Source organism: Scardinius erythrophthalmus, assembly GCF_964197995.2.
Source record: "Scardinius erythrophthalmus genome assembly, chromosome: 13".
Taxonomy (NCBI): domain Eukaryota; kingdom Metazoa; phylum Chordata; class Actinopteri; order Cypriniformes; family Leuciscidae; genus Scardinius; species Scardinius erythrophthalmus.
Genome location: NC_138233.1, coordinates 34,985,441 through 35,009,731, shown reverse-complemented (window position 1 = coordinate 35,009,731; position 24,291 = coordinate 34,985,441). Strand labels below are relative to the sequence as shown.

The 24,291-nt window shown below is 41.6% G+C and overlaps 1 protein-coding gene across 1 annotated transcript; it reads left to right on the top strand.

Moving 5' to 3' along the window:
* Positions 1-9,161: 9,161 nt before the first annotated feature.
* Positions 9,162-18,868, top strand: LOC308700438 (glyoxalase domain-containing protein 5). The gene is made up of 4 exons (XM_081382076.1): positions 9,162-9,537; positions 16,952-17,104; positions 17,204-17,359; positions 18,266-18,868. Exons 1-4 carry the CDS (start codon positions 9,484-9,486, stop codon positions 18,386-18,388), a joined length of 486 nt encoding a protein of 161 aa, XP_081238202.1. The 5' UTR covers positions 9,162-9,483; the 3' UTR covers positions 18,389-18,868.
* Positions 18,869-24,291: the final 5,423 nt, after the last annotated feature.

Below are 24,291 nucleotides of genomic sequence, written 5' to 3'. Positions count from 1 at the left end.
GTTGTTGCAAATGCTGCTCTCTATTTGTGAATCCTGCGGGGTTCCTCTGCATGTGTCTGACAGACACACACAGTGTGCTGCCTGTCTCGGCCCTGAGCACGCCGAGTCAGCGCTCACTAAAGGCGGCTGCCTTCTCTGCGACGGGATGCCTGTTTCTACTCTCCGCTCGCGGCTCGTGCACGCTTCGTCGGTGAGTGATTCCGCCCATCTTCCATCTTCGGCGCCCCGCGAGCCCCGTAGGAAGAAGCGGCGCGATCAGAGGCTTCCTGAACGCGGTGAGTTTAGCGAATGCACGCCGGGCCTCTCTCCACGTGCTTCGCCCACGCCCTCTTCGCCTGTTCTATTCTCTCAGAGCGACCAACGCCCCTCATCTGAAGCGGCTGGGCTCGTCTCTTTCGGCGGATCTGCTGATGATATGGATGACGCAGTTTCCGTGGCGGCATCTGAGAGTGAGGATTGGTCGGGCTCCACGGACCCCCCCCCCCCCTCTCAGTTAGATCCTTCTGACACTCGAGCGAACATCGACGCCGAACTCTTCCGTGTCATGTCTCGCGCTGTTGACGAGTTGGGACTCGACTGGCTCTCCCCAGCTGAGCCTGCCAGAAGCCGCCTCGACGAGTGGTACCTGCCGGGGTGCCAACAGGCCCCTCGTCAGCGCTCCGCCCCTTTTCTGCCTGAGGTCCACGAAGAGCTCACAAAAAGCTGGCGCGCGCCCTTTTCAGCGCGAACGCGCTCATCTGCCTCTTCAACGCTCTCCACTGTTGACGGCGCTGAAGAGAAAGGTTATGTGTGTCTCCCCCCACTGGAGGAAGCGGTCGCTGCACACTTATGCCCTCCCACTGCAGGAAGTTGGAGGTCTAAGACTGTGCACCCATCTAAGCTGTACAGAACTACTTCGGCCATTGCCAGCCGTGCTTATGCTGCCGCCGGTCAAGCCGCCTCTGCTCTCCACGCCATGGCGACCCTCCAAGTGTTTCAGGCGAAGCTCCTCCGCTCCATGGATGAGTCAGGCCCTGACCCCGGCACTTTTAAGGACCTCAGAAGTGCGACAGATCTAGCTCTACGGGCCACTAAGACCACCGCTCAAGCACTGGGCCACAACATGGCCAGCCTAGTAGTTTTAGAGCGCCACCTTTGGCTGACATTGACCGAAATCAGGGACGCAGACAAAACCGCCTTCCTCGATTCTCCGGTCACAGCATCTGGTCTCTTCGGCCCATCTGTCAGCGGCTTCGCAGAACGCTTCACTGAGGCTCAGAAAGCCTCCAGCGCCATGAAGCATTTCCTCCCTAAACGCTCCAGTTCGGTCCAACGGCGCCCCAAGAGCACGCCGCGACCTGAGAGGGTAGCTTCACAAGTCCTCCAGCCCCGCCCAGTGGCTGAGACTAGCCAGCGCATGAAGCCTGCAAAACGGCCGTCCTAACCGTCCTAACCGGCTTAAAAAGGGGTCATTGTCCCGCCGCGGCCGGACCAGCCCCGAAGATCGCTCGAGTGCTACTCTCAGCCCCCTCTTCAGTTCAGGCGGTTGGAGCAGTATTAAATGCAGAACATGGGCCCGTCACCTGTCACGCACCCCTGCACACAAACGCTGTTTTAACAGCGACCCACAAAAAGCACAAATCGAGCAAAATTTCTCCCTCACATACATGTCAGTTCGAACCCTCAACACTGGGCGCTCCAGATATGATAATGTCTCTGTCTCTGCGGGCTCTAGCTTGGCAAGCTATCCCCGGAGTTTCAGAATGGGTAATGAACATCATAAAGCGCGGTTACTCGCTTCAGTTCGCCCGCAGACCACCGCGTTTCCGTGCGGTTATACAAACCACGGTAAGGAGCACACTGAGTCATGTCCTCCGCACCGAAGTGTTAAGTCTGCTGGCCAAAGGGGCCATCGAAAAGATCCCCCTTTCTCTGAGCGAGTCAGGTTTTTACAGCCGTTACTTTCTTGTTCCAAAGAAAGACGGCAGCCTGAGACCCATTTTAGATCTGAGACATCTGAACAAGGCTCTCATGTCACGGCCGTTCAGAATGCACACGACCAGACACATCCTGGCGCAAATTCGCCCAGGCGACTGGTTTTTCTCAATAGATCTAAAAGATGCTTACTTTCACATTCAAGTGAACCCCCACCACAGGCCATTCTTGAGATTCGAGGGGCAGACATACCAGTACACAGTCCTACCATTTGGACTGGCACTGGCACCTCGTACATTCACGAAGTGCATGGATGCAGCTCTCTCCCCCCTGAGACAGCGGGGAATGCGCATCCTGAACTACCTCGACGACTGGCTCATATTGACCCAGTCAGAGGCGGAGTCACATACTCACAGAGCCTGGCTCCTCAGACATCTAGAATGTCTAGGGCTCAAGGTAAATTTTGCCAAGAGTATTCTGTTGCCCAGCCAACGTATCACGTTCCTGGGAACAGTTCTCGACTCCGTACTTATGAGAGCATGGCCCACACCGGCCCGTGCTCTAACGATTCAGCAGCTCGCAGCATCGTTCACAGAGGGCTCTTATGTACCCCTCAGAACGTTCCAGAGGATCCTTGGCCTCATGGCCTCCGCATCATCAGTACTCCAACTCGGCCTACTGCGTATGCATCCTCTTCAGCTGTGGCTAGCACCTCTGGTGCCACCCCACGCCTGGCATTCAGGCCACTTGGTTATCAAGGTGAACCAGCGCTGTGTTCAAGCCCTGGCCCCTTGGAAAGACGCCAGCTGGTACCAGCAGGGCGTAAGCATGGGGGTGGTCTCAGAGAGGAGGGTGATTTCAACAGACGCTTCCAACTCAGGTTGGGGAGCGCTGTACGAGGGCAGGCCTGCCTCCGGCTTCTGGTCGAGCTCGGAGAAACGCCTACACATCAACTGCCTCGAAATGAGAGCAGTTTTTCTAGCCCTAAAAACCTTCCTCCCTCACCTGGCTGGACACCACGTGCTGGTCCGAACGGACAATATGTCAGTGGTCTCCTACATAAATCGCCGGGGCGGCCTCAGGTCCCACAACCTGCTTGCCATAGCCACGCAGCTCCTGCTATGGGCTCACACCAACCTGCGCTCGCTCAGGGCAGCTCACGTGCCAGGCACGTTGAACACAGGAGCAGACATGCTCTCTCGGGGCAGAGTTCCCCCAGAGGAATGGTCTCTCCACCCTCAGACGGTTCTCCTGCTTTGGGAGGTCTTCGGGAAGGCAGAAGTAGATCTTTTCGCCTCAGAAGACAACTGTCACTGCCCAATATTCTTTTCAAAGAACAGGGATGCGTTGGCCCACGACTGGCCCAACCTCCCTCTCTATGCGTTTCCTCCGGTCTCGATGCTCCCTCAGGTCATCGAACGGATCAGGAACACCAAAAGCGCGGTCCTCTTGGTGGCTCCTCTCTGGCGGACCCAGATTTGGTTCCCAGAGTTGATGCAACTGTCTGTAACAGAACCTTGGCCAATTCCACTGAGGTGCGACCTTCTGGCTCAGGCCAACAGGACAATCTGGCATCCTCGTCCCGACTTGTGGGCCCTACATGTATGGCCACTCAACGGGTACCCCAGGATCTCCCAGAAGGTGTCCTAAACACTATTATGGAGGCTAGAGCTCCGTCTACTAGACGCCTCTATCTCCTAAAATGGTCAGTGTTTTCCAGCTGGTGTTTAGCTCGAAACCTCGACCCACACACTTGTGAAGTGCCAAATGTGCTTTCTTTTCTACAGGAGATGTTGGACGCGGGTCGCTCCCCCTCCACTCTCAAAGTGTACGTGGCAGCCATCGCTGTTTTTCACGTATTGGAAGCCGGAGCCTCCTTAGGTAAAAACGACCTTATAGTTCGTTTCCTTAAGGGTGCCAGAAGGCTTAACCCGCCTCGGCCACCGTCTGTGCCGGCCTGGGACCTTTCACTGGTCCTGCGGGCTCTTAGGGGACCTCCCTTTGAACCACTTCAGTCGGCAGATCTCAAGCCCCTCTCTCTGAAGACCGCCCTGCTTCTAGCACTGGCGTCAGTTAAAAGAGTAGGGGACTTGCAGGCGCTCTCTACTAGCGCTTCCTGTCTGGAGTTTGGCCCTAATGACTCCAAGGTCATCCTTAGGCCAAGACATGGATATATTCCTAAGGTGCTCTCAACTCCGTTCAGAGCCCAGGTTATTTCTCTGTCAGCTCTTCCCTCCTCCGAAGAGGACAGTGATTCTCTCACGCTTTGCCCCGTCAGAGCTTTGAGAATTTATCTGGAGCGTTCAGCCTCTTTCAGACAGTCTGAACAGCTCTTTGTTTGTTTCGGGGGCTGAACCAAGGGCCTTCCTGTTACTAAGCTCACGCTGTCCAGGTGGATAGTTGACGCCATTGCTCTGGCTTACACTTCACTGGGCCTTTCCTGTCCCATAGGTGTTAGAGCTCACTCCACGAGAGGTGTCGCCTCTTCGTGGGCCTGGTCGAGTGGTGTTCCTATCAGGACATTTGTGCGGCGGCCGGCTGGTCCGTTACGTCCACATTTGTCAGATTCTATAACCTAGACGTTCCTGCCCTGCAGGCACAAGTTCTTTCTGTCTAAACCCTGGCTTTGCGGACCCAGGCTGACTTTAGGACTTAGACACATGAGTGTTCTTATCTGGACATTTGTGCGGCGGCCGGTTGGTCCGTTCCGTCCACATTTGTTATATTCTATAGCTTAGATGTTCCTGCTCTGCAGGCACAAGCTCTTTTCTGTTCAGAACCTGGCTCTGCGGACTCAGTCTGACTTCAGACCTGAACACGTGAGTGTTCCTATACAGGATATTTGTGTGACGGCCGGCTAAGTCCACTCCGTCCACATTTGTGAGTTTTTACAACTTATATGTCTCTGCTTTGCAGACACAATTTTTCCTTCTAGACTTTGGCTCTGTGGACCCAGACTAGTTGTGAAATTGGACACTCAGTTGTCACTGGACTTGTGGTAAAGTTAATCTGGCCCTTGGCCCAGATCTTTATTATTGGATATTTTCTGGGCCCGAAATTCGGTCTCGTTTTATCCTGGCTATTCTGTAACTTGGTTACTTACGTAACCTCGGTTCCCTTAGAGATAAGGGAACGAGTACTGCGTTGCCTTGCCGTGCAATCTCTCTTATGTCAGGTGTTTTCGCTTCAGTCGATTATACCTGTCAAAAAGCGGAATATTGTCTATATTTATATGCATTGACTATATTTATAAATATTGTCTATATTTATTTGACAGGTATAATCGACTGAAGCGAAAACACCTGACATAAGAGAGATTGCACGGCAAGGCAACGCAGTACTCGTTCCCTTATCTCTAAGGGAACCGAGGTTACGTAAGTAACCAAGTACAATTTTACAGTATACCCGTCATTAGACTTCATGAATGTGAGAAGACAGCTGTCAGAACAACGGGGTTATGGCTGGCGAGGATAAACAGGAAAGAAACTCCCTCAAAACACGCAAGAATTTGTTGTTTTTTATTGCGAGTGTACACAAATAGAAGTTAACACTTTGCAGTTTGAATTATGTGCTGTATGAACAAAATGACAAAATATTAAAAACATACAAAAACAACATTGTTTCCACTGTTCGATCGCGCCCGCGACTCTCTCTCTCACTCTCACACACACACACACACACACACACACACACACACACATTCCAGCATGGCAATCTCAGATTATGTCCCTAAAGAACCCGCGTATGAAGTAGTTCCGCATTACATTAATTAATTAATTTGCACGCGAGTTTTATTTATTTTCATACCGTGTACATTCATTCATGCACATATTTCCAGGCTCGGAATTGCTCACATGTATTAAAACTCCTAGTCAATACCAGATAATGATACACATGACAATACTGTATCTGAGGCAAAGCAGCATAGTGCATAACTGTTACCGATAATCAGTGCTCAGTGCTTCCTTTGTTAGCGCATACGGATCCACACCATTTATGACTGAAATTTTCGCATTGTACCTCTCTCTGTCTTGTGTTAATAGAGTCTCTTTATAATCTGTCACTTTGTCTCTTCATGATTTTCGTAACATTATAAATAGAAAGAAATATTCGAAATTTGCTTGTAAAACTCATAGACAGTATGGTAAAACATTGTAAACACAGCAGCTTTTGCCCTCAAAGATGGCGTCTCCGGGGAGGTCACGTGACATTAATTGGTCTGTGGGAACTATGTATAAGCAAGGGCAAAAATAAAGCAATTTAATTTGAATTAATATCTGTAATATTCTGTAATAAAAAAAAATCTATTTTAAAAAACCTAGGTGAATTGATTTTTTTCTCCCAGCCCAATACAGAGCCTAAGTCCCTCCCCTTCCGGTCGACCACCATGGGACCTTAGTTCGGAAAAATATTGTATGTTAGTCAATGGCGGGAGACAACAAATATTTTGATCTCGTTTGAATTGTGCCCTGATTTACACATATGATGTTTGTCAATTTAAAAGATGCATTTTAAAGTCAAGAAAGTCGCAGCTTGATGTAAAACTGCTGAGGTATAAGACTGTGAAAATACGTAATTAGAAAGACTACAAACCCAGAAGGCGCACATGCGACGTCATACCTTTTCTCTCAATGAATGAAGCTAACTTTACCGAAGCTAACGTCTGACATTTTTTCTATAGTCTTACCTTATAATCGTAACGTTACGCCGTCATGCCTGAGTGTTTTGAGCCAGAATACACACATACGAGCAACGGATCTTGTGACGTAGGCCTACATAGTGCGAGACGAGAGATGTAGTTCATTGAGCGATTTTCAACTTATCTTTTTATTCCGTCTGAACTGTGCCCTGAACTACACATATGATGTTTGTCAATTTAAAAGGTAATAATGAAAGTCAAGAAAGTCACAGTTTGTCATAAAACAGAAGAGTAACGTTTAGTTTTATGTGAAAATCGCTCAGTGAACTACATCTCTCGTCTCGCACTATGTACGTCACAAGATCCGTTGCTCGTATGTGTGTATTCTGGCACAAAACACTCAGGCATGACGGCGTAACGTTACGATTATAATGTAAGAAAAAATGACAGACGTTAGCTTCAGTAAAGTTAGCTTCATTCATTGAGAGAAAAGGTATGACGTCGCATGTGCGCCGTCTGGGTTTGTAGTCTTTGTAATTACGTCGACCGGAAGGGGAGGGACTTAGGCTCTCATGCATGTTTCATGTTGCCATTTGAAATAATTGAAATGTTAAAGTGGGTTATTTTTTATGTCCATATATCCACTCAATGTTTTTATGCTACTGAATGCTTCCAAGCGACCTTTATTGACAATAAACAGACTCATTGATAGCCTAAGTTGATCGCATTATTTTCCGTAACATAATAGAATAGTCTGACTGAGGTACAGCCTACTTTTGCGTTCATTTGATTGAATATTGTTTCTAAAATCGGATAGGCTAAGTCGAAAAATGGGTCATTTTAAAGCTTGTTAGTGATTTCAATGTGTTTAAACGAAAAACGAGCCACACACAAAAAAAAAAAAAATGGGCGTTTTTTTTTTTTTGTGCATTCTCGCGTTTTTTGACGAGGTTTTGGGCTGGAAAACCTTGCTGGCATCTGGCAACCCTGTCTGCAGGGGCGCCGAGCAGAGCGAACATCAGAGAGTACAAGGTGTGTCGTGGGTGCATTTATTGATAGATTGCTATGATAGTACATCTGCATCGGTGCAGTTCTTTGTCATAAATGCATTGCAGTTTACATAATGTAATGTTACTAGAGCATTGGGAGCAACACAGGCAGGGTTGCCAGATTGGGCGGTTTTGCAATCTATTTTGCGGGCAAAAATTAGCCTGAGTTTCCCCATACTGCCTTGCTCGCAGCGCGATTTTATTCACGCTGCTAGGCAGTCTGGACACCATGGACCAAATTTTCCCCTGAAAAAGGGAACCAATCACAGAACGGGGAGGGAGCAGCAAGACGATGACGACACCGAAGCAGTTTGTTTATATCTATGGATCCAACATGGCATCAGACTCAACGTTATCTTCTACCCTCATGTTTATCTTGCACAAACGGTAATATTCGCTAAACACCATCGTGTACAAATAAATCTTTGACCCATCGTCTTTTTCCTCGTCGAATTTCTGTCACTCTACATATGTCATCTGGTATAATTGAAGCGATTGGCTATGAGCTACATACAGGCGCATTTGATAGACATTCATAGCGCCCAATAAACGGCTCTGGGCATTCGTAAACCACGCCTCAAATACGAGAAAATGAACACGTGGTTCCCAGACCAAGTCTCAAATGAGACATTAGCCAGGCTAGGCAAAAATAGGTTTGGGCGGGTGGATAAAAGTTGGGCTGGTTTCGGATCAGTTCGGCGGGTTTTTGTTGCCGAAACACCGGCACTTCAAATCATTCCTGCGACCCAATGTTCAGCAGACAGCAATCTCACTCACTCACACGAACACACACACTACAACTCTGGCTGACATGCCCCCTAACCTCACAACACACCCTCCCACTACCTTAAAGTGACGCACGCACGCCAACACAGATCTGAATGTTGTGATATGATCAAAGGTTTAATAGACAGACGAAATGGAAGAAGAACGCGTGGGTGTTTGAATCGAGATCACAGACTTTTAAAGAATGGTAACAACTCTGTAACAACACATTTCATCCTCTGTTGAAACGAAAGTGGCTAACTTCGGTCAACCTATAAGCAAGGGCAAAAAAAGCAATTTAATTTGAATTAATATCTGTAATAAAAAAAAAATCGATTTTAAAATCACAAAAAAAAATCGATTTTTTTCCAAGCTCTAATATGCATGTTTTATGTTGCCATTTGAAATAACTGAAATGTTAAAGTTGTTTTTTTTTTTTGTGTGTGTGTGTCCATAATATCCACTGTTTTTATGTTACTGAATGCTTTTGTTCCAAGTGACTTTTATTGGCAATAAAGAGACTCATCGATAAGTTGATCGCATTATTTTCCGTAACATAAGCTTAGTTTAGTAGAATAGTCTGATTGAGGTCAGTAGCCTACCCTTGCGTTCATTTGATTGAATATTGTTTCTAAAATTGGTTAGGCTAAGTCGAAAAATGGGTCATTTTAAAGCTTGTTAATGATTTTAATGTGTTTAAACGAAAAACAAGCCACACAAAAAATTGGGCGGTTTTTTGGGCGGTTTTTGACGAGGTTTTGGTCTGGAAAACCTTGCTGGCACCTGGCAACCCTGCATGCAGGGACAACGAGCACTACTTCAGTAGCAGGATGATAACCTACAGTAAAGACTGAGAAACTTTAACAGATTTTGAATTGAAAATACATCGTTCAACTATATGTAGCCTAACTATCATTTAGACATCTTCTGGGCCGCATTGTTTATTTTACTCATATGATATGTTGCACTCGGTGGCGTGTGTAATAGAGTGATTACGGCAGGGTGTCTGGCGCTTCTCGTTCTCCAGTTGGAGTTTGCTTTTATGATTTTGTTTTTCCGGACAGGTTAGGACAGGTGATATCGTCACTCAGTCTCATTTGACCTTCCACTGCTAAAATGGCTCTACGCGTTTGCAGTACTTTTCTGCGTTCTTACTCGACCCACGGCAAGGTAACAAAATCTCTCTTTAGTTTGATCATTACTTCCTAGTTTCTTTTAGACGGCTGGAATGGAAATAGCGCATGAAAACAATTTAATTAAATTACACAAGACTATTACTTACTGATTCGTAATGTTTTATTACAGTAAAAATGAGTTTTCTGGAAGTGAATTTGAATCCTGTATACTATTATGAAGGCTTGGCTCATAAATATTCATTAAGGAGTGTGACGTCTCAAAGGGATGGTTCTACTGATTGGCTCAAAGGCTGACGTTGGTTAGACATTTCTTGACTTTTTTTTTTTTTTTGGCACTCAAATTTTTATTGTATTAAAGGATAACAATATAAAAGAGGTATTGTAACAATACAGATAGGCTACAACAGATATACTTACACCACCCTCCCACATTTCTTGACTTTATGTGAAAGTCTTGTCTCATTCATGAATATTAAATACAATGCGAGTCACCTTTTAGTAGGCTAACCTTCACTGCATGAAGGTTACTAAAAGACGTGTGTGTGTTTTATTAATATTCATGAGTTAAACCTTGGTTTAATTTCACTTCCTGGAAAAAAAATTTTGGGCAATGATACACCTTGCCATATAAAATAATAGTTTGTTTTTCATCTTCACGGATTCAGACTCAAAATTATTTAAGACAAGTTGTAAATCGGATTGTTTAGCAAATCTCACATTTTATTGTGAATCATCTCGAATCGAATATTTAATCTGAATTTGTAAAAAATGTAAAAAAAAAAAAAAAAATGTTCTTCAGATTCAGAAAGAGCTTTATATATTGCCAGCCAAGTATGCTTACACATTCATTGTTACATACATACATGGAGTGTTATCGCTTAGTTTTAGAAGATATCCTGTTTTTGAAAAATATGTTGAATCCCCATGCTGATTTACATCTTTAAGTCACGAGTCCATTCCATTTAAAATTGAGCTTTTTTGGCCTTATGATATTGGTATGCTCTCTGTCCTGCTTTGTAAATGTGCAAAAAAAATTAATTTAAAGCAATTCACATTTCAGTTTTCGATTTCAAATTCAATTGCAATATTCGTTGATCAAAACATCCTGAAAACATCCACATATTCCTCATTTCCAATAAGCAGCACAACAACCCTTTTTCATATAAATGTTTCTTGAGCAGCATTTTAGCATAAGTTCTGAAGGACCATGTGACACTGAATACTGTGAAATGATACACCGTTGATTCTAGTCGCATTGGTGTAAAGGGCAGGTTACACTCTACATTGGATGCGAACGGCACGACATGTGTCAAAAGCGCATAGAACCCATTAAAATCAGTGATTCTGTCTGTTTCTGACACTTGAACCATGCTCTCGCGCTACTGATAACAGGACAAACGCATTTGGAATGTTCGCTGTGTCCACAAAACATTTTTTCTTTTGTAAGTAGCACTAGCGTAGCCAGAAAAGAGTATCTGGGTATGCATAAGAAAACTGGGTGTGCCACATTTATTTTCAGATTAATGTGCAAAAACCTGACTCTGCGTATCACTAACTTTACAGAATACACTGGGCTGATGTGTAAAACTATACTCAGGCTCGCCACATAACCATAATACTATATAAAATATAACTCACAGCTCAACATTAAGCCTTTTCATTTGCTTGTCCTTTGAGCAAGTAAATCGGTCATTCAATTGTGCAAGTAAAAAATTAGCTTGTCCAGAAAAAGTATATAATTTATTCTGAAGTAATATTCTCTCATCAGTGTTCAGTCAGCTTTGACATATTTAAATCTGTATATTTATGATGTTTTAACCATTATAAAGAGCATTTTCCCTAATCATTTTAAATATATGCTTCATCTTTCATTTTAAATTCTTAAATTTGATCAATAAATTAGAATAATAAGACATTATGTGGTTGTTACCAATCAAATGAAATAATTTACACTGAAAATTACAACTGCATTAAATACTGTTATGTGATTGTTTTAAATATTTTTTGTATATACAAATATAAAATATTGGAAAGAATTATCCTTTTAAACACGAAACTAAACCACCAGTAGGTGGCGGCAGGTGACCGTCTTAATGAATGAGTCATTGAGCCCTTTATTCAAATGATTCGTTCAAACGGTTCGTAGAGTAATGAAAACACGGTTGTGTGTTCCGGTGAGTTGCGTCATGGTTCTGCTATGATCTTTGTTTGGGACTATTTTCGTTGCTGAAATGGAACAAAAACAGTCAATATTGTGTTTAAAATGTAAGTGACTTAATTGTTTATTGAACTGTCATATAAAATCAGTCACATTTTCAATCGTCATGGTATTCAGGACTCTTGATCGTGTGATGTTGCTTATAACTTTTTTTTTCTATCATGACTTTAAAAAAATAATTCTGCCTCTATTTATAGGTGGCTACACCTATGGCAAGTAGTTATAAGTTTCATCTCATACATTTTTGGCTTTACAGAGATAAACGTATAATTTAAGGTAACAGAGATTGTTTTGGCTTTATAGCGGCTCTTTAATAAAGTTATTTTCCAGCTAAAGTTAGTTTTGATTGATTCGCTTCCGTCGCAACAATCATTTGTTATTAAATTAGGGGCCGCTAAGACGACACAATTCTCTCTACACAGACTTTAAATGCGAACCTGTGAGAAACGCTGATGGCGGTCACATGCGCATTAAGAATTGGTTCTATAGTTATGTGCGTTTGAATATATGTACACAGGTTTGTAATTCCCTACAAACCAAGCCTAAACAAAGTACTGGTGTTTCCTTATAATTTTTTAAACAGAATTTTATTTTATTTTATCAATTCGGGGTAGGTACGCGAATTGAGTTTCCCGACAACGCTTTATCTGTAGAGTGGTAAAGGGATCCTCCATAGGGAGAGACTAGTTGGCACTTCAGCACTGCGTTGTCATTGGTCCAGGCGAAGGTCCTTCATCAGATCTGGATACGGCCTGGATCCGGCAGGCTGCGGGAAAACCTCGGGATAAACAAAGACACTAAAATTAGCGTAGATGCCATTCTTCTTATGATGTAACGAGTACATCAGGATTTATGGGAAGTGTTCCCGGTTCCAGCTGACCTAATCTATGCAGCCTAATATTGAATTATAGAAGTCTATAATGTATTATGTGAACGCTAGGTCAAAGAGATGTGTGTCATACTTCCTGGTTCTGGAAAGAACTCGAGCTGCTGCGTTTTGAACTAGCTGTAGTTTGTTTATTAAGCGTGCAGGGCAACCACCCAGTAGAGTATTACAATAATCTAGCCTTGAGGTCATGAACGCATTAACCAATTGTTCCGCATTTGTCAATGAGAGCATATGACGTAATTTAGATATATTTTTAAGATGGAAAAATGCAGTTTTACAGATACTAGACACGTGACTTTCAAATGAAAGATTGGTATCAATCTTTCATCCAATTGACGACCTCTTGTAAATCGAGTCATCCAATTTTTTATATCCGCTATGCATTCCGTTAATTTTGTGAATTGGTAAGTTTCGTTAGGTTTTAAAGAAATATAGAGCTGAGTATCGTCAGCATAACAGTGAAAGCTAATTCCATGCTTCCTAATGATATCTCCTAATGGTAGCATGTACAGAGTGAACAGCAGCGGTCCTAGTACTGAGCCTTGTGGTACGCCATACTGAACTTGTGATCGATGAGACATCTCTTCATTTATTGCTACAAACTGATAATGGTCAGATAAGTATGATTTTTAACCATGCTAGTGCAATTCCACTAATGCCAACATAATTTTCGAGTCTATTAAAAAGAATGTTGTGGTCGATAATGTCAAATGCAGAACTAAGATCGAGTAACACTAATAGAGAGACACAACCACGATCGGATGATAAGAGCAAATCATTTGTGACTCTAACGAGAGCTGTTTCGGTACTATGGTACGGTCTAAATCCTGACTGGAAATCCTCGCAGATATCATTTCTTTCAAGAAAGGAACACAGTTGTGAAGATACTGCCTTTTCTAATATCTTTGACAGAAAAGGTAGATTCGAGATCGGCCTGTAATTGACTAATTCTGTAGGATCAAGTTGCAGTTTTTTAACAAGCGGTTAAGACTACAATGCACTGTCTGCATCTACTGTAGTAGACGGTTACATAGTTATAATTTTGTCCCTGATATTATCAATCTTAAAAGTGAAGAAGTTCATAAAGTCATTACTGCTGTGTTGCTTGGAAACTTCGGTGCTTGAAGCTTTCTTTTTCGTTAGTTTAGCCACCGTTTCAAATAAATACCTAGGATTATGTTTATTTTCTTCTAATAGGTTTAAAAAATAAGCAGATCTAGCAGCTTTTAAAGCCTCTCTGTAAGTAATCGAGCTCTCTTTCCATGAAATGCGAAATACCTCTAGTTTTGTTTTCTTCCAGTTGCGCTCCATTTTTCTGGCTGCTCTCTTAAAGGAGAACTCCGGTCAATTTTAACATTGAGCTCATTTTTTTGTACATTTGGAGTGCTGTCAGTACAGAGAACAACGACAAAAATCGGTGTTGCCTACACCGAGTTATTCTATTTTTAAAATTTGCACCCTGTTGACTTCAATAGGGCAAGTACTAAACCTGCTTTTAGGCTCTTAACATCCTTGATGTGTCATTACAAGTGCACAGAAAATGTGAGTGATTCCTTCTGAGTGAACACGAGTGGATCTGACTGCAGTAGATGTGAAAGATATGTATAAAAATTATGTTATTTAAGCCAGCGCAAATACCTGTTTACATCCTGTTTTTCGGTTGAAGTCCAAAGTAGTCGATTGCCGAGTTCACGCGCATAGGTTTATCACGCGCGTGAACTCGGCAATCGACTACTTTGGACTTCAACCGAAAAACAGGATGTAAACAGGTATTTGCGCTGGCTTAAATAACATAATTTTTATACATATCTTTCACATCTACTGCAGTCAGATCCACTCGTGTTCACTCAGAAGGAATCACTCACATTTTCTGTGCACTTGTAATGACACATCAAGGATGTTAAGAGCCTAAAAGCAGGTTTAGTACTTGCCCCATTGAAGTCAACAGGGTGCAAATTTTAAAAATAGAATAACTCGGTGTAGGCAACACCGATTTTTGTAGTTGTTCTCTGTATTGACAGCACTCCAAATGTACAATAAAATGAGCTCAATGTTAAAATTGACCAGAGTTCTCCTTTAAGGGCCCGAGTGTGCTTGTTGTACCACGGCGTTGGACTATTTTCTTTAATCTTCTTTAAGCGCAACGGAGCAACTGTGTCTAAAGTGCTGGAAAAGAGAGAGTTAAAAGTTTCTGTTGCAATATCGAGTTCTTCTAAGCTATCTGGGATGCTGAGATGATGAAACTGAGTAGGAAGATTATTAATAAAGCAATCTTTAGTAGCAGAAGTGATAGGTCTAACATATTTGAAACACAGAGTCGGCTTTGCAGCCTTGGCTAAATTAAGTTTACACGAGACTAGGTAATGATCTGAGATGTCATCGCTCTGCTGCAGAATTTCAACGGCATCAACATCTATTCCGTGTGGTAATATTAGATCTAGAGTATGATTACGACGATGAGTAGGTCCTGACACGTGTTGTCTAACTCCAATAGAGTTTACAATGTCTTTAAATGCCAATCCCAATGCATCTTTTTCATTATCGATGTGTATATTAAAATCACCAACAATTTGTACTTTATCTGCAGTCAATATTAATTCTGATAGAAAGTCCGCAAATTCTTTGATAAAATCTTTATGGTGCCCTGGTGGCCTGTATACAGTAGCCAGCACAAATCTCAAACGTGATTTATCATTTTTACTATATATTTTTACATTAAGTACTAACACTTCAAAAGAATTATATTTAAAACTTGATTTCTTAGTGGTTTTGAAAATATTACCCCCCCTTTTTGAAGATATAGCCTCCAGAGCCTCAGAACTGGACTTTGGAGAAGTGTGAGGTCAGGATTCGGTGGAGAGAGTGTGATGCTCTGGACAATGTTCTGCTGGGAAACTCTGGGTTCGGCCATTCATGTGGACGAAAATTTGACACGTGCCAACTACCTAAACATTGATGCAGAGTCCGACCAGGTACACCCTTCATGACAATATGTTGCCTGGTGGAAGTCTGCAGGATAATGCACCCTGACACACTGCACACATTGATCAGGAATGGTTTGAGGAACATGATGATGAGCTCTAGGTGTTGCCCTGGCCTCCAAATTGCCCAGATCTCAGTCCATTTGAGCGTCAGTGGGATGTGCTGGCTCATGTGACGGCTCCACCTCGCAACTTACAGGACCTGAAGGATCTGCTGCAAACGTCTTGGTGCCAGAAACTACAGGACACCTTCTGGGGTCTTGTAGAGTCCAGGCATCTGCGGGTCGGTGCTGTTTTGGCAGCACACGAAGGACCAACAGCATATTAGGAAGATGGTCATAATGCTTTGGATCATCGGTGTGTGTCATGAAGAGAACAGCAGCTGTTTCGAGGGAGAGGTGTAGGAAACTCAGAAGCAAAGACCAGGAGACTCTGATGTATCTTCAGCAGGATCTTCTTTATTGAGAACGTGCTGTTGGTTGATGCAGTCATCAAGTCTGACTAAGGCAGGAATACAATGTATTTTTATTGTAAATTGTGTGTGTGTGTGTGTGTGTGTGTGTGTGTGTGTGTGTGTGTGTGTGTGTGTGTGTGTGTGTGTGTGTGTGTGTGTGTGTGTGTGTGTGTGTGTGTGTGTGTGTGTGTGTGAAAAAAGAGCCCTCCTCTCGGACAGCACGCCAAATACACATAATCTGATTACATGTAAGTGTGAACTCGTGTAATCTAATCGGTAAACTGATGCCATCGTGTTCACCTTGAATGCCCAATGCATTGAAGTTTACCTCAGTTTTTCATGTGATGTTATGTCAGGATGTAGGATCAGCAAATTTTAAACAGACTCTTAAATTTGTAATCCCATAGAGGGGAGGTTAACATTTTTGATTACAGATTATGAGGGAATATAAATGTATAATAATAATAATAATAATAATGTGGACGGATGATAAATCATTCATAATAAACATTGCAACATTCTGTAAAAAAATACGATTTTAAATTCATGGTGACTTTAGCACACTTGTCGTACTCGCTGAATTACGATTAGCATATTAGCATACTATTACTATAGCTGCCATAAAACGCATTGATTGTTTAGAACAACAGCACTCTTTCTCGTGATGATGATCATTTTTATTTTTACTATCATAATAAAGTTAGTACAACAAATAACCACCATGATGTCCTTGTTATATTTTGCATAAAGAACATTTATTCTACTTTCAGGACCATTTAAATTCTTGTTACAGTGATGTTAAATAAAACATAAAAATAAAAAATTGCAAAGTATTCATTCTTGTTTTATTCTGCCAAATGCATTCATCACAAATAATATTTTCAATCCTCTAACTCTATGTTCCAGTCAGTTGTCAGTGGACTGTCATCAGTCCGGCTCAGAAGTTCCTGTCCAGTTCACATCAGTCATCTGGACCACCTGGTGCTCACTGTTCGGGACCTGAACAAAACCACTCATTTTTACTCCAAGGTTTTGGGAATGGAGGTCGTCACTTTTAAGGTAGAACTTCACACAAAAACCACACAGCGAACAATACCACATGGTGGCAGCAAAGTATAGGAATTCCCACGAATCACTTCAAGACTGTCTGTGTTCCAGGGTGACCGTAAAGCTTTGAGCTTTGGAGAGCAGAAAATCAACCTGCATCAGGCCGGGAATGAGTTTGAGCCGAAAGCCAAAAGCCCAACACCAGGATCTGCTGACCTGTGCCTGATCACCAAGACCCCTCTGACAACTGTTTCTGCCCATCTCAAGGTATCAGTTGCAATTAAACTGACTAATAAAATCATTAGTCCAACACTAGTTTTGCTAAATAAATAAATAAAACAATGACTATTAATTTGGACTTTTTATTCATATTCATTCATTTTGTCATACACAGAACGTCTGAGAATGAGGAGTTCTTCCACCATGCTTCATAATTAAGCAATACCACAGAGTGCTGTTGTTTTTAATACTAATTATAGGCATGGTCAAATTAATCACAACAACATGATTGTGAGTGTGATATTGCTTTTATACAGCAGTTCTATAAACAAGAAGTTACTTCTGAATATCTTAAATTTTAGACACAATATTGACAAAATGACTCTAACATTATTCAGTTTAATAATACCGTTCTATTTTTACGGACAAAACACGTTTTCAGGCGAAGCCAAAGCAAAATCTCTGAGCAACACACCAGTGTTTATTTCCTGAATTAACTTTTCTTGTTTTAGAACTAAATCAGATTCAAAGGCCAAAACAAACTGTCCAATAAAGCGAACGTTAATGATTAATACATATTACATATATAATACATATTTCTATAATTGACATTTGAAACATTAATAATGTCAACCAACTGTTTCTAAAACCCCCCCCATCTTTGAGTCTTTCATGCTGAAAAAAAAAAAAAAAAAATTAAAACTACTCATACAGTATAAACTTGCCAGAATTTAATTCTACGATAATTTTACATCCTTTAATTCAGACGTTAATTCTGCATTCTGTTTCCTAATTCAACTCAATTTCAATAATTGAACTGAAATTTAAAAGGCCTTCTAAACTCAGCTCTAAATGGTGCTCATCCCTGGTTTTAGAGGACAAAACACTGAAGTATAGCTGATTGTTTTATCATAGAATGATATATTCTCTGATTTTCTGATGTTGTGTTTCCAGGAGTGTGGCGTGACAATAGAGGAGGGCCCAGTTGACAGGACTGGCGCTGTGGGTCCCATCAGTTCCCTCTATTTTCGTGACCCTGACAACAACTTGATTGAAGTCTCCAATTACCAACAATAGACAGTTGTATCATTGCCTAAGGATGAATAGAAATCGCTCCATAAATGGATTGCTATTTAAAAGCAATAAAAACTCCCATCAAGGTTTTAAAAAGAAGGAAATATTTGCTCAGCCGAAACCACATTAGCTAATTGCTTTCATGGTGTTTTCAGCTGAGCTAATATTTCTTTCTTTTTAAAACTTCCTTATGTTGTAACCTCAAAACTAAACCATTTTGGGCCAAGCTCGAATCCTCACGTACTGAGACACTGAACATGATTTTAAATTGTAATTATGATTTGAAGCCATTAAGTTTTGTAAGATTCTGACTATATTCACTTAATCCTTAACCATTTTACTCATTCTATCTTCCTCTGTTCTTTGGATAATGTTAAATAATATTCATTTAAAATGGTAATATGTCATGATATTATTGGTCTATTGCTATACATTAGTGATGATGATGATTATTATTATTGCTATCATAATAAAGGCAGTACAACAAATAACAACCATGATGTCCTTTTTCTTATTTAAACTACTTTCAGGACCATTACGATTCGTGTTACAGTAATGCTAAATAAATAAAAAATACCCAAAATTGCAAAGTATTCATCTTTGTGATATTCTGCCAAACACATTCATCACAAATAATAATTTCAATATGTTTGTTTAAATGATTCTTGGCTTCACATCCAGTCAGTTGTCAGTGGACTGTCATTAGTCCAGTTCAAAAGTTCCTGTCCAGTTCACATCAGTCATCTGGACCACCTGGTGCTCACTGTTCGGGACCTGAACAAAACCACTCATTTTTACTCCAAGGTTTTGGGAATGGAGGTCGTCACTTTTTTGCTCCCCTACAGCTTACTAAACGCACCTGTCTAACAATTGATGACTGCTCTGTCAAGTTTTTGTCATCAGTTAGGAACCTGGGTGTGATCTTTGTCACCGAGTCATATTCCTAGCATCTGTAAAACTGCATTTTTCCATCTTAAACATATATCTAAATTACGCCATATGCTCTCAATGACAAATGCAGAACAATTAGTTCATGCGTTCATGACCTCAAGGCTAGATTATTGTAATGCTCTACTGGGTGGTTGCCCTGCACGCTTAATAAACAAACTACAGCTGGTCCAAAACGCAGCAGCTCGAGTTCTTACCAGAACCAGGAAGTATGACCATATTAGCCCAGTTCTGTCAACACTGCACTGGCTCCCTATTAAACACTGCATCAATTTTAAAATATTGCTTATCACTTACAAAGCACTAAATGGTTTAGCTCCGCACTACTTGAGCGAGCTCTTAACGCATTATAGTCCTCACATCTACTACGATCTCAAAATTCCAGCAAGTTGATAATACCTAGAATATCAAAATCGACTGCTGGCGGTAGATCCTTCTCCTATTTAGCACCAAAACTCTGGAACAGTCTTCCTAACATTGTCCAGGGAAGCAGACACACTCAGGAACAATCTACATTGTTAAAAGCGCTATATAAATGAAGGTGACTTGACTTGACTAAGGAAAGCCTCTCTGCAGAACCTCTGAAGTAGAAGAAAGGCATTGTCCATCTACACACGCACCATATCTGTATATAAGAGTTTCATCAGTTTCTGGGCTGTTTGTGGACATAGCCACGCATCAAAGGTTTGCTGTTAAAAAGTAAGAAGACTCATCATGTTTACTAGAACAATACCAGTTTTGGTGCTCCAGTCTGAACACGTGAAAACAACAACAACACACAAATAAATGAACGTTGTCTCATGATGCCATTTATAACACTATAACACTTTATTTTACAGTGTCCTTGTTACACGTTACATGTATTAACGGTCGTAATGACAGTACTCAACTTTAATTGTCCTGTAAAGCCCAAACTAAAACATAGAATGGTTATTTCTCTTCTCATTCTTCCGTCCCAGTCATGAATGATAAAATCATTTTCATGAGCACACTGACTGATTTCCTTTTCTCAAGTTTTTGCTGGGCAAAAATGGCAGTGATGTGTCACTGATCACTATTGTTTCCACAAACCACTTATGTAATCTAGAATTCTTGTCAGGAAGCTATTTCCTTGTTCCATCACATGAACAGTTTCAGTGGAAAGTTTTCGTTTGTTTGTTTGTTTGTTTTATGTTTCACGAGTTCACACTTACATACAATTTGAGGGGGAAAAGTTTACCATTGATTGCTGAGTGCTCTCCACTCGTGTTAATTATCTGAACGTGCTCCACCCGAACTTTGTTAATAAAACCTCATTTGTCGCCGATCATCCTCATACTGAAGATGACACTGACATTGGACATGGGTTTGACAACAGCTTCCTCAAATGAAACTAATTTGATGAATTAAACTTACGTTTTTGCTATTCTTACTAAAGTAAATGAAGTTACTGTTATATTGTAAACCATATCAATGAAGTGTTTCTGATTACAAATTACTCGGTAACACTTTACAATAAGGTTCATTAGTTAACATTAGCTAACTAACATGAACTAACAATGAGCAATATATTTGTTACAGTATTTAATAATCTTTGTTAATGTTAGTTAATAAAAATACAGCTGTTCATTGTTTTTTTTTTCATGTTAGTTCACAGTGCATTGACTTATGTTAACAAATACAACCTTTGATTTTAATAATGTATTAGTAAATGTTGAAATTAATATGATCTAAGATTTATAAATGATGTAGACGTATTGTTCATTCTTAGTTCATGTTAACTAATGAACCTTATTGTAAAGTGTTACCAATTACTCAATCATAATCATGAGATTATTGGAGTTATGATTCCTAAACTTGAGTCACTTAGCTATGTCTTTGACTTCAAAATCCATCAAGTAAAGATTTTAACCAGTCGTCCAGATCCGTTCCTGGAGAGCCACTTGAACTTTCCTGCAAAGTTTATCTCCAACTCTGATCAAACACAGCAGAACCAGCTAATCAAGCTCGTCTACTAGAAACTTCTGGGCAAGTGTGTTCCAGGCTGGAGCTGAACTCTGCAGGATACTGGCCCTCCTGGAGCAGGATTGGACTTCCCTAACTTTAGCCATTAATAACTCAAAACGATCAAGTAAAATACTGAGGCTGTGGAAAATACCCATAAGCCCTTGCAGTTGTACTGCGTGTGTATACACTCAAAAGTATTGAGCTAAATCAAGAGTGTTCAATCACTGACCCAGAGTCAGAATTTATCTTTTAGGGCCTATACATGTTATAATATTTTAAAATGTGTTCTATTTAAATTTGCTTCTATTTGCCACTGCTGACCTTTATTTAAAATTCACTCTTTGAAGGGACACACTTTATTTTACTGCCTTGTTCTCCGTGTACAGCGGGGGAAATAAGTATTGAACACGTCATCATTTTTCTCAGTAAATATATTTCCAAAGGTGCTATTGACATGAAATTTTCACCAGATGTTGGTAACAACCCAAGTAAGCCATACATACAAAGAAACAAACAAAAATAAGTTCAGAAATTAAGTTATGTGTAATAATGTGAAATGACACAGGGAAAAAGTATTGAACACATGAAGAAAGGGAGGCGCAAAAAGGCATGGAAAGCCAAGACAACTGCTGAAAACTTACAGTAATTAAAAAGCAATCCAGCCCCCTGTCAGTGGAAATTAATAACAGCTGGTTCAGTCCCAAATGATGGCCTACAAAAAGGTTTCATTGCCAAGGTGTCACACAAGACACATCTCATGATGGGTAAAAGCAAAGAGCTGTCTCAAGACCTTCACAACCTAATTGTTGCAAAACATAATGATGGCATTGGTTATAGGCGCCATTCTAAGCTTCTGAATGGTCCAGTGAGCACTGTTGGGGCCATAATACGGAAGTGGAAAGACAATCATTTCACCATAAATTTGCCTCGACCAGTGCTCCTCCCAAGATTTCTGATAGAGGAGTGAAAAGAATAATCAGAAGAGTTGTCCAAGAGCCAACACCAAGTTGTATGGTGTTTTTAGGGTAATGTGCACTGCCATTTCTCCTCCAAATATGGTGTGTATTATGGCATCCAAACAGTTCAGTTTTGCTCTCATGTGACCACACTATATTCTCCCAGTATTTCACTGGCTTTTCCAAATGTTGTGCAGCAAACTTTAAACGAGCTTCAACATGCTTTTTTTCTTCAGTAATGGAGTCTTGCGTGGTGAGCGTGCATACAGGCCATGGCGGTGGAGTGAATTACTTACTGTTTTCTTTGAGAACACAGTACCTGCTATCTGCAGGTCTTTTTGAAGCTCTCCACAAGTGATCCTTGGCTCTTGGACAACTCTTCTGATTATTCTTTTCACTCCTCTATCAGAAATCTTGGGAGGAGCACTGGTCGAGGCAAATTTATGGTGAAATGATTGTCTTTCCACTTCCGTATTATGGCCCCAACAGTGCTCACTGGACCATTCAGAAGCTTAGAATGGCGCCTATAACCAATGCCATCATTATGTTTTGCAACAATTAGGTTGTGAAGGTCTTGAGACAGTTCTTTGTTTTTACCCATCATGAGATGTGTCTTGTGTGACACCTTGGCAATGAGACCTTTTTGTAGGCCATCATTTGGGACTGAACCAGCTGTTATTAATTTCCACTGACAGGGGGCTGGATTGCTTTTTAATTACTGTAAGTTTTCAGCAGTTGTCTTGGTTTTCCATGCCTTTTTGCGCCTCCCTTTCTTCATGTGTTCAATACTTTTTCCCTGTGTCATTTCACATTATTACACATAACTTAATTTCTGAACTTATTTTTGTTTGTTTCTTTGTATGTATGGCTTACTTGGGTTGTTACCAACATCTGGTGAAAATTTCATGTCAATAGCCCCTTTGGAAATATATTTACTGAGAAAAATGATGACGTGTTCAATACTTATTTCCCCCGCTGTATATAGAATGTACAACAACTTGGTAATAACCTGGTACACTAACCCAGAACCTAACCCTAAAGTATCCCGATATTCAAGCGGAAGGAACTGGATGAAATATTCTGAATAGTATCAATCCACAAATCTGAGACTTGTGCTGCTGTTAATGGGCAGGAATAAATATCGGAGCAACTTTGACTTATGGCATTGTACTCTGTTACGTACGGGGCTTTGCAGCTGCAGACCCATGAAAGTGCCAATGATGACCCCTGTCCACTGTCGAAAGCTCCTGCAATGGGCACGCGAGTGTCAGAACTGGACTTTGGAGAAGTGTAAGGTCACGAGTCCCGTTTTCTTTCACATCACGCAGACGGCCGTGTACGAGTGTGTCGTTTACCTGGGGAAGGGATGGTGCCAGGATTCGGGTGGAGAGAGTGTGATGCTCTGGACAATGTTCTGCTGGGAAACCCTGGGTCCGGCCATTCATGTGGACGTAAATTTGACACGTGCCAACTACCTAAACATTGATGTAGTGTCAGACCAGGTACACCCTTCATGACAATGTGTTGCCTGGTGGAAGTCTGCAGGATAATGCACTCTGACACACTGCACACATTGATCAGGAATGGTTTGAGGAACATGATGATGAGTTCTAGGTGTTGCCCTGGCCTCCAAATTGCCCAGATCTCAGTCCATTTGAGCGTCATTGGGATGTGCTGGCTCATGTGACGGCTCCACCTCGCAACTTACAGGACCTGAAGGATCTGCTGCAAACGTCTTGGTGCCAGAAACTACAGGACACCTTCTGGGGTCTTGTAGAGTCCAGGCATCTGCGGGTCGGTGCTGTTTTGGCAGCACACGAAGGACCAACAGCATATTAGGAAGATGGTCATAATGCTTTGGATCATCGGTGTGTGTCATGAAGAGAACAGCAGCTGTTTCGAGGGAGAGGTGTAGGAAACTCAGAAGCAAAGACCAGGAGACTCTGATGTATCTTCAGCAGGATCTTCTTTATTGAGAACGTGCTGTTGGTTGATGCAGTCATCAAGTCTGACTAA

Excerpts from the sequence above, each read along its gene's own strand:
- LOC308700438 (XM_081382076.1), top strand. The coding sequence starts at position 9,484 with ATGGCTCTACGCGTTTGCAGTACTTTTCTGCGTTCTTACTCGACCCAC. Across the intron at positions 9,538-16,951 it reads CTTACTCGACCCACGGCAAG|TCAGTTGTCAGTGGACTGTC; the intron begins GTAACAAAATCT and ends TCTATGTTCCAG. Across the intron at positions 17,360-18,265 it reads CTGTTTCTGCCCATCTCAAG|GAGTGTGGCGTGACAATAGA; the intron begins GTATCAGTTGCA and ends TTGTGTTTCCAG.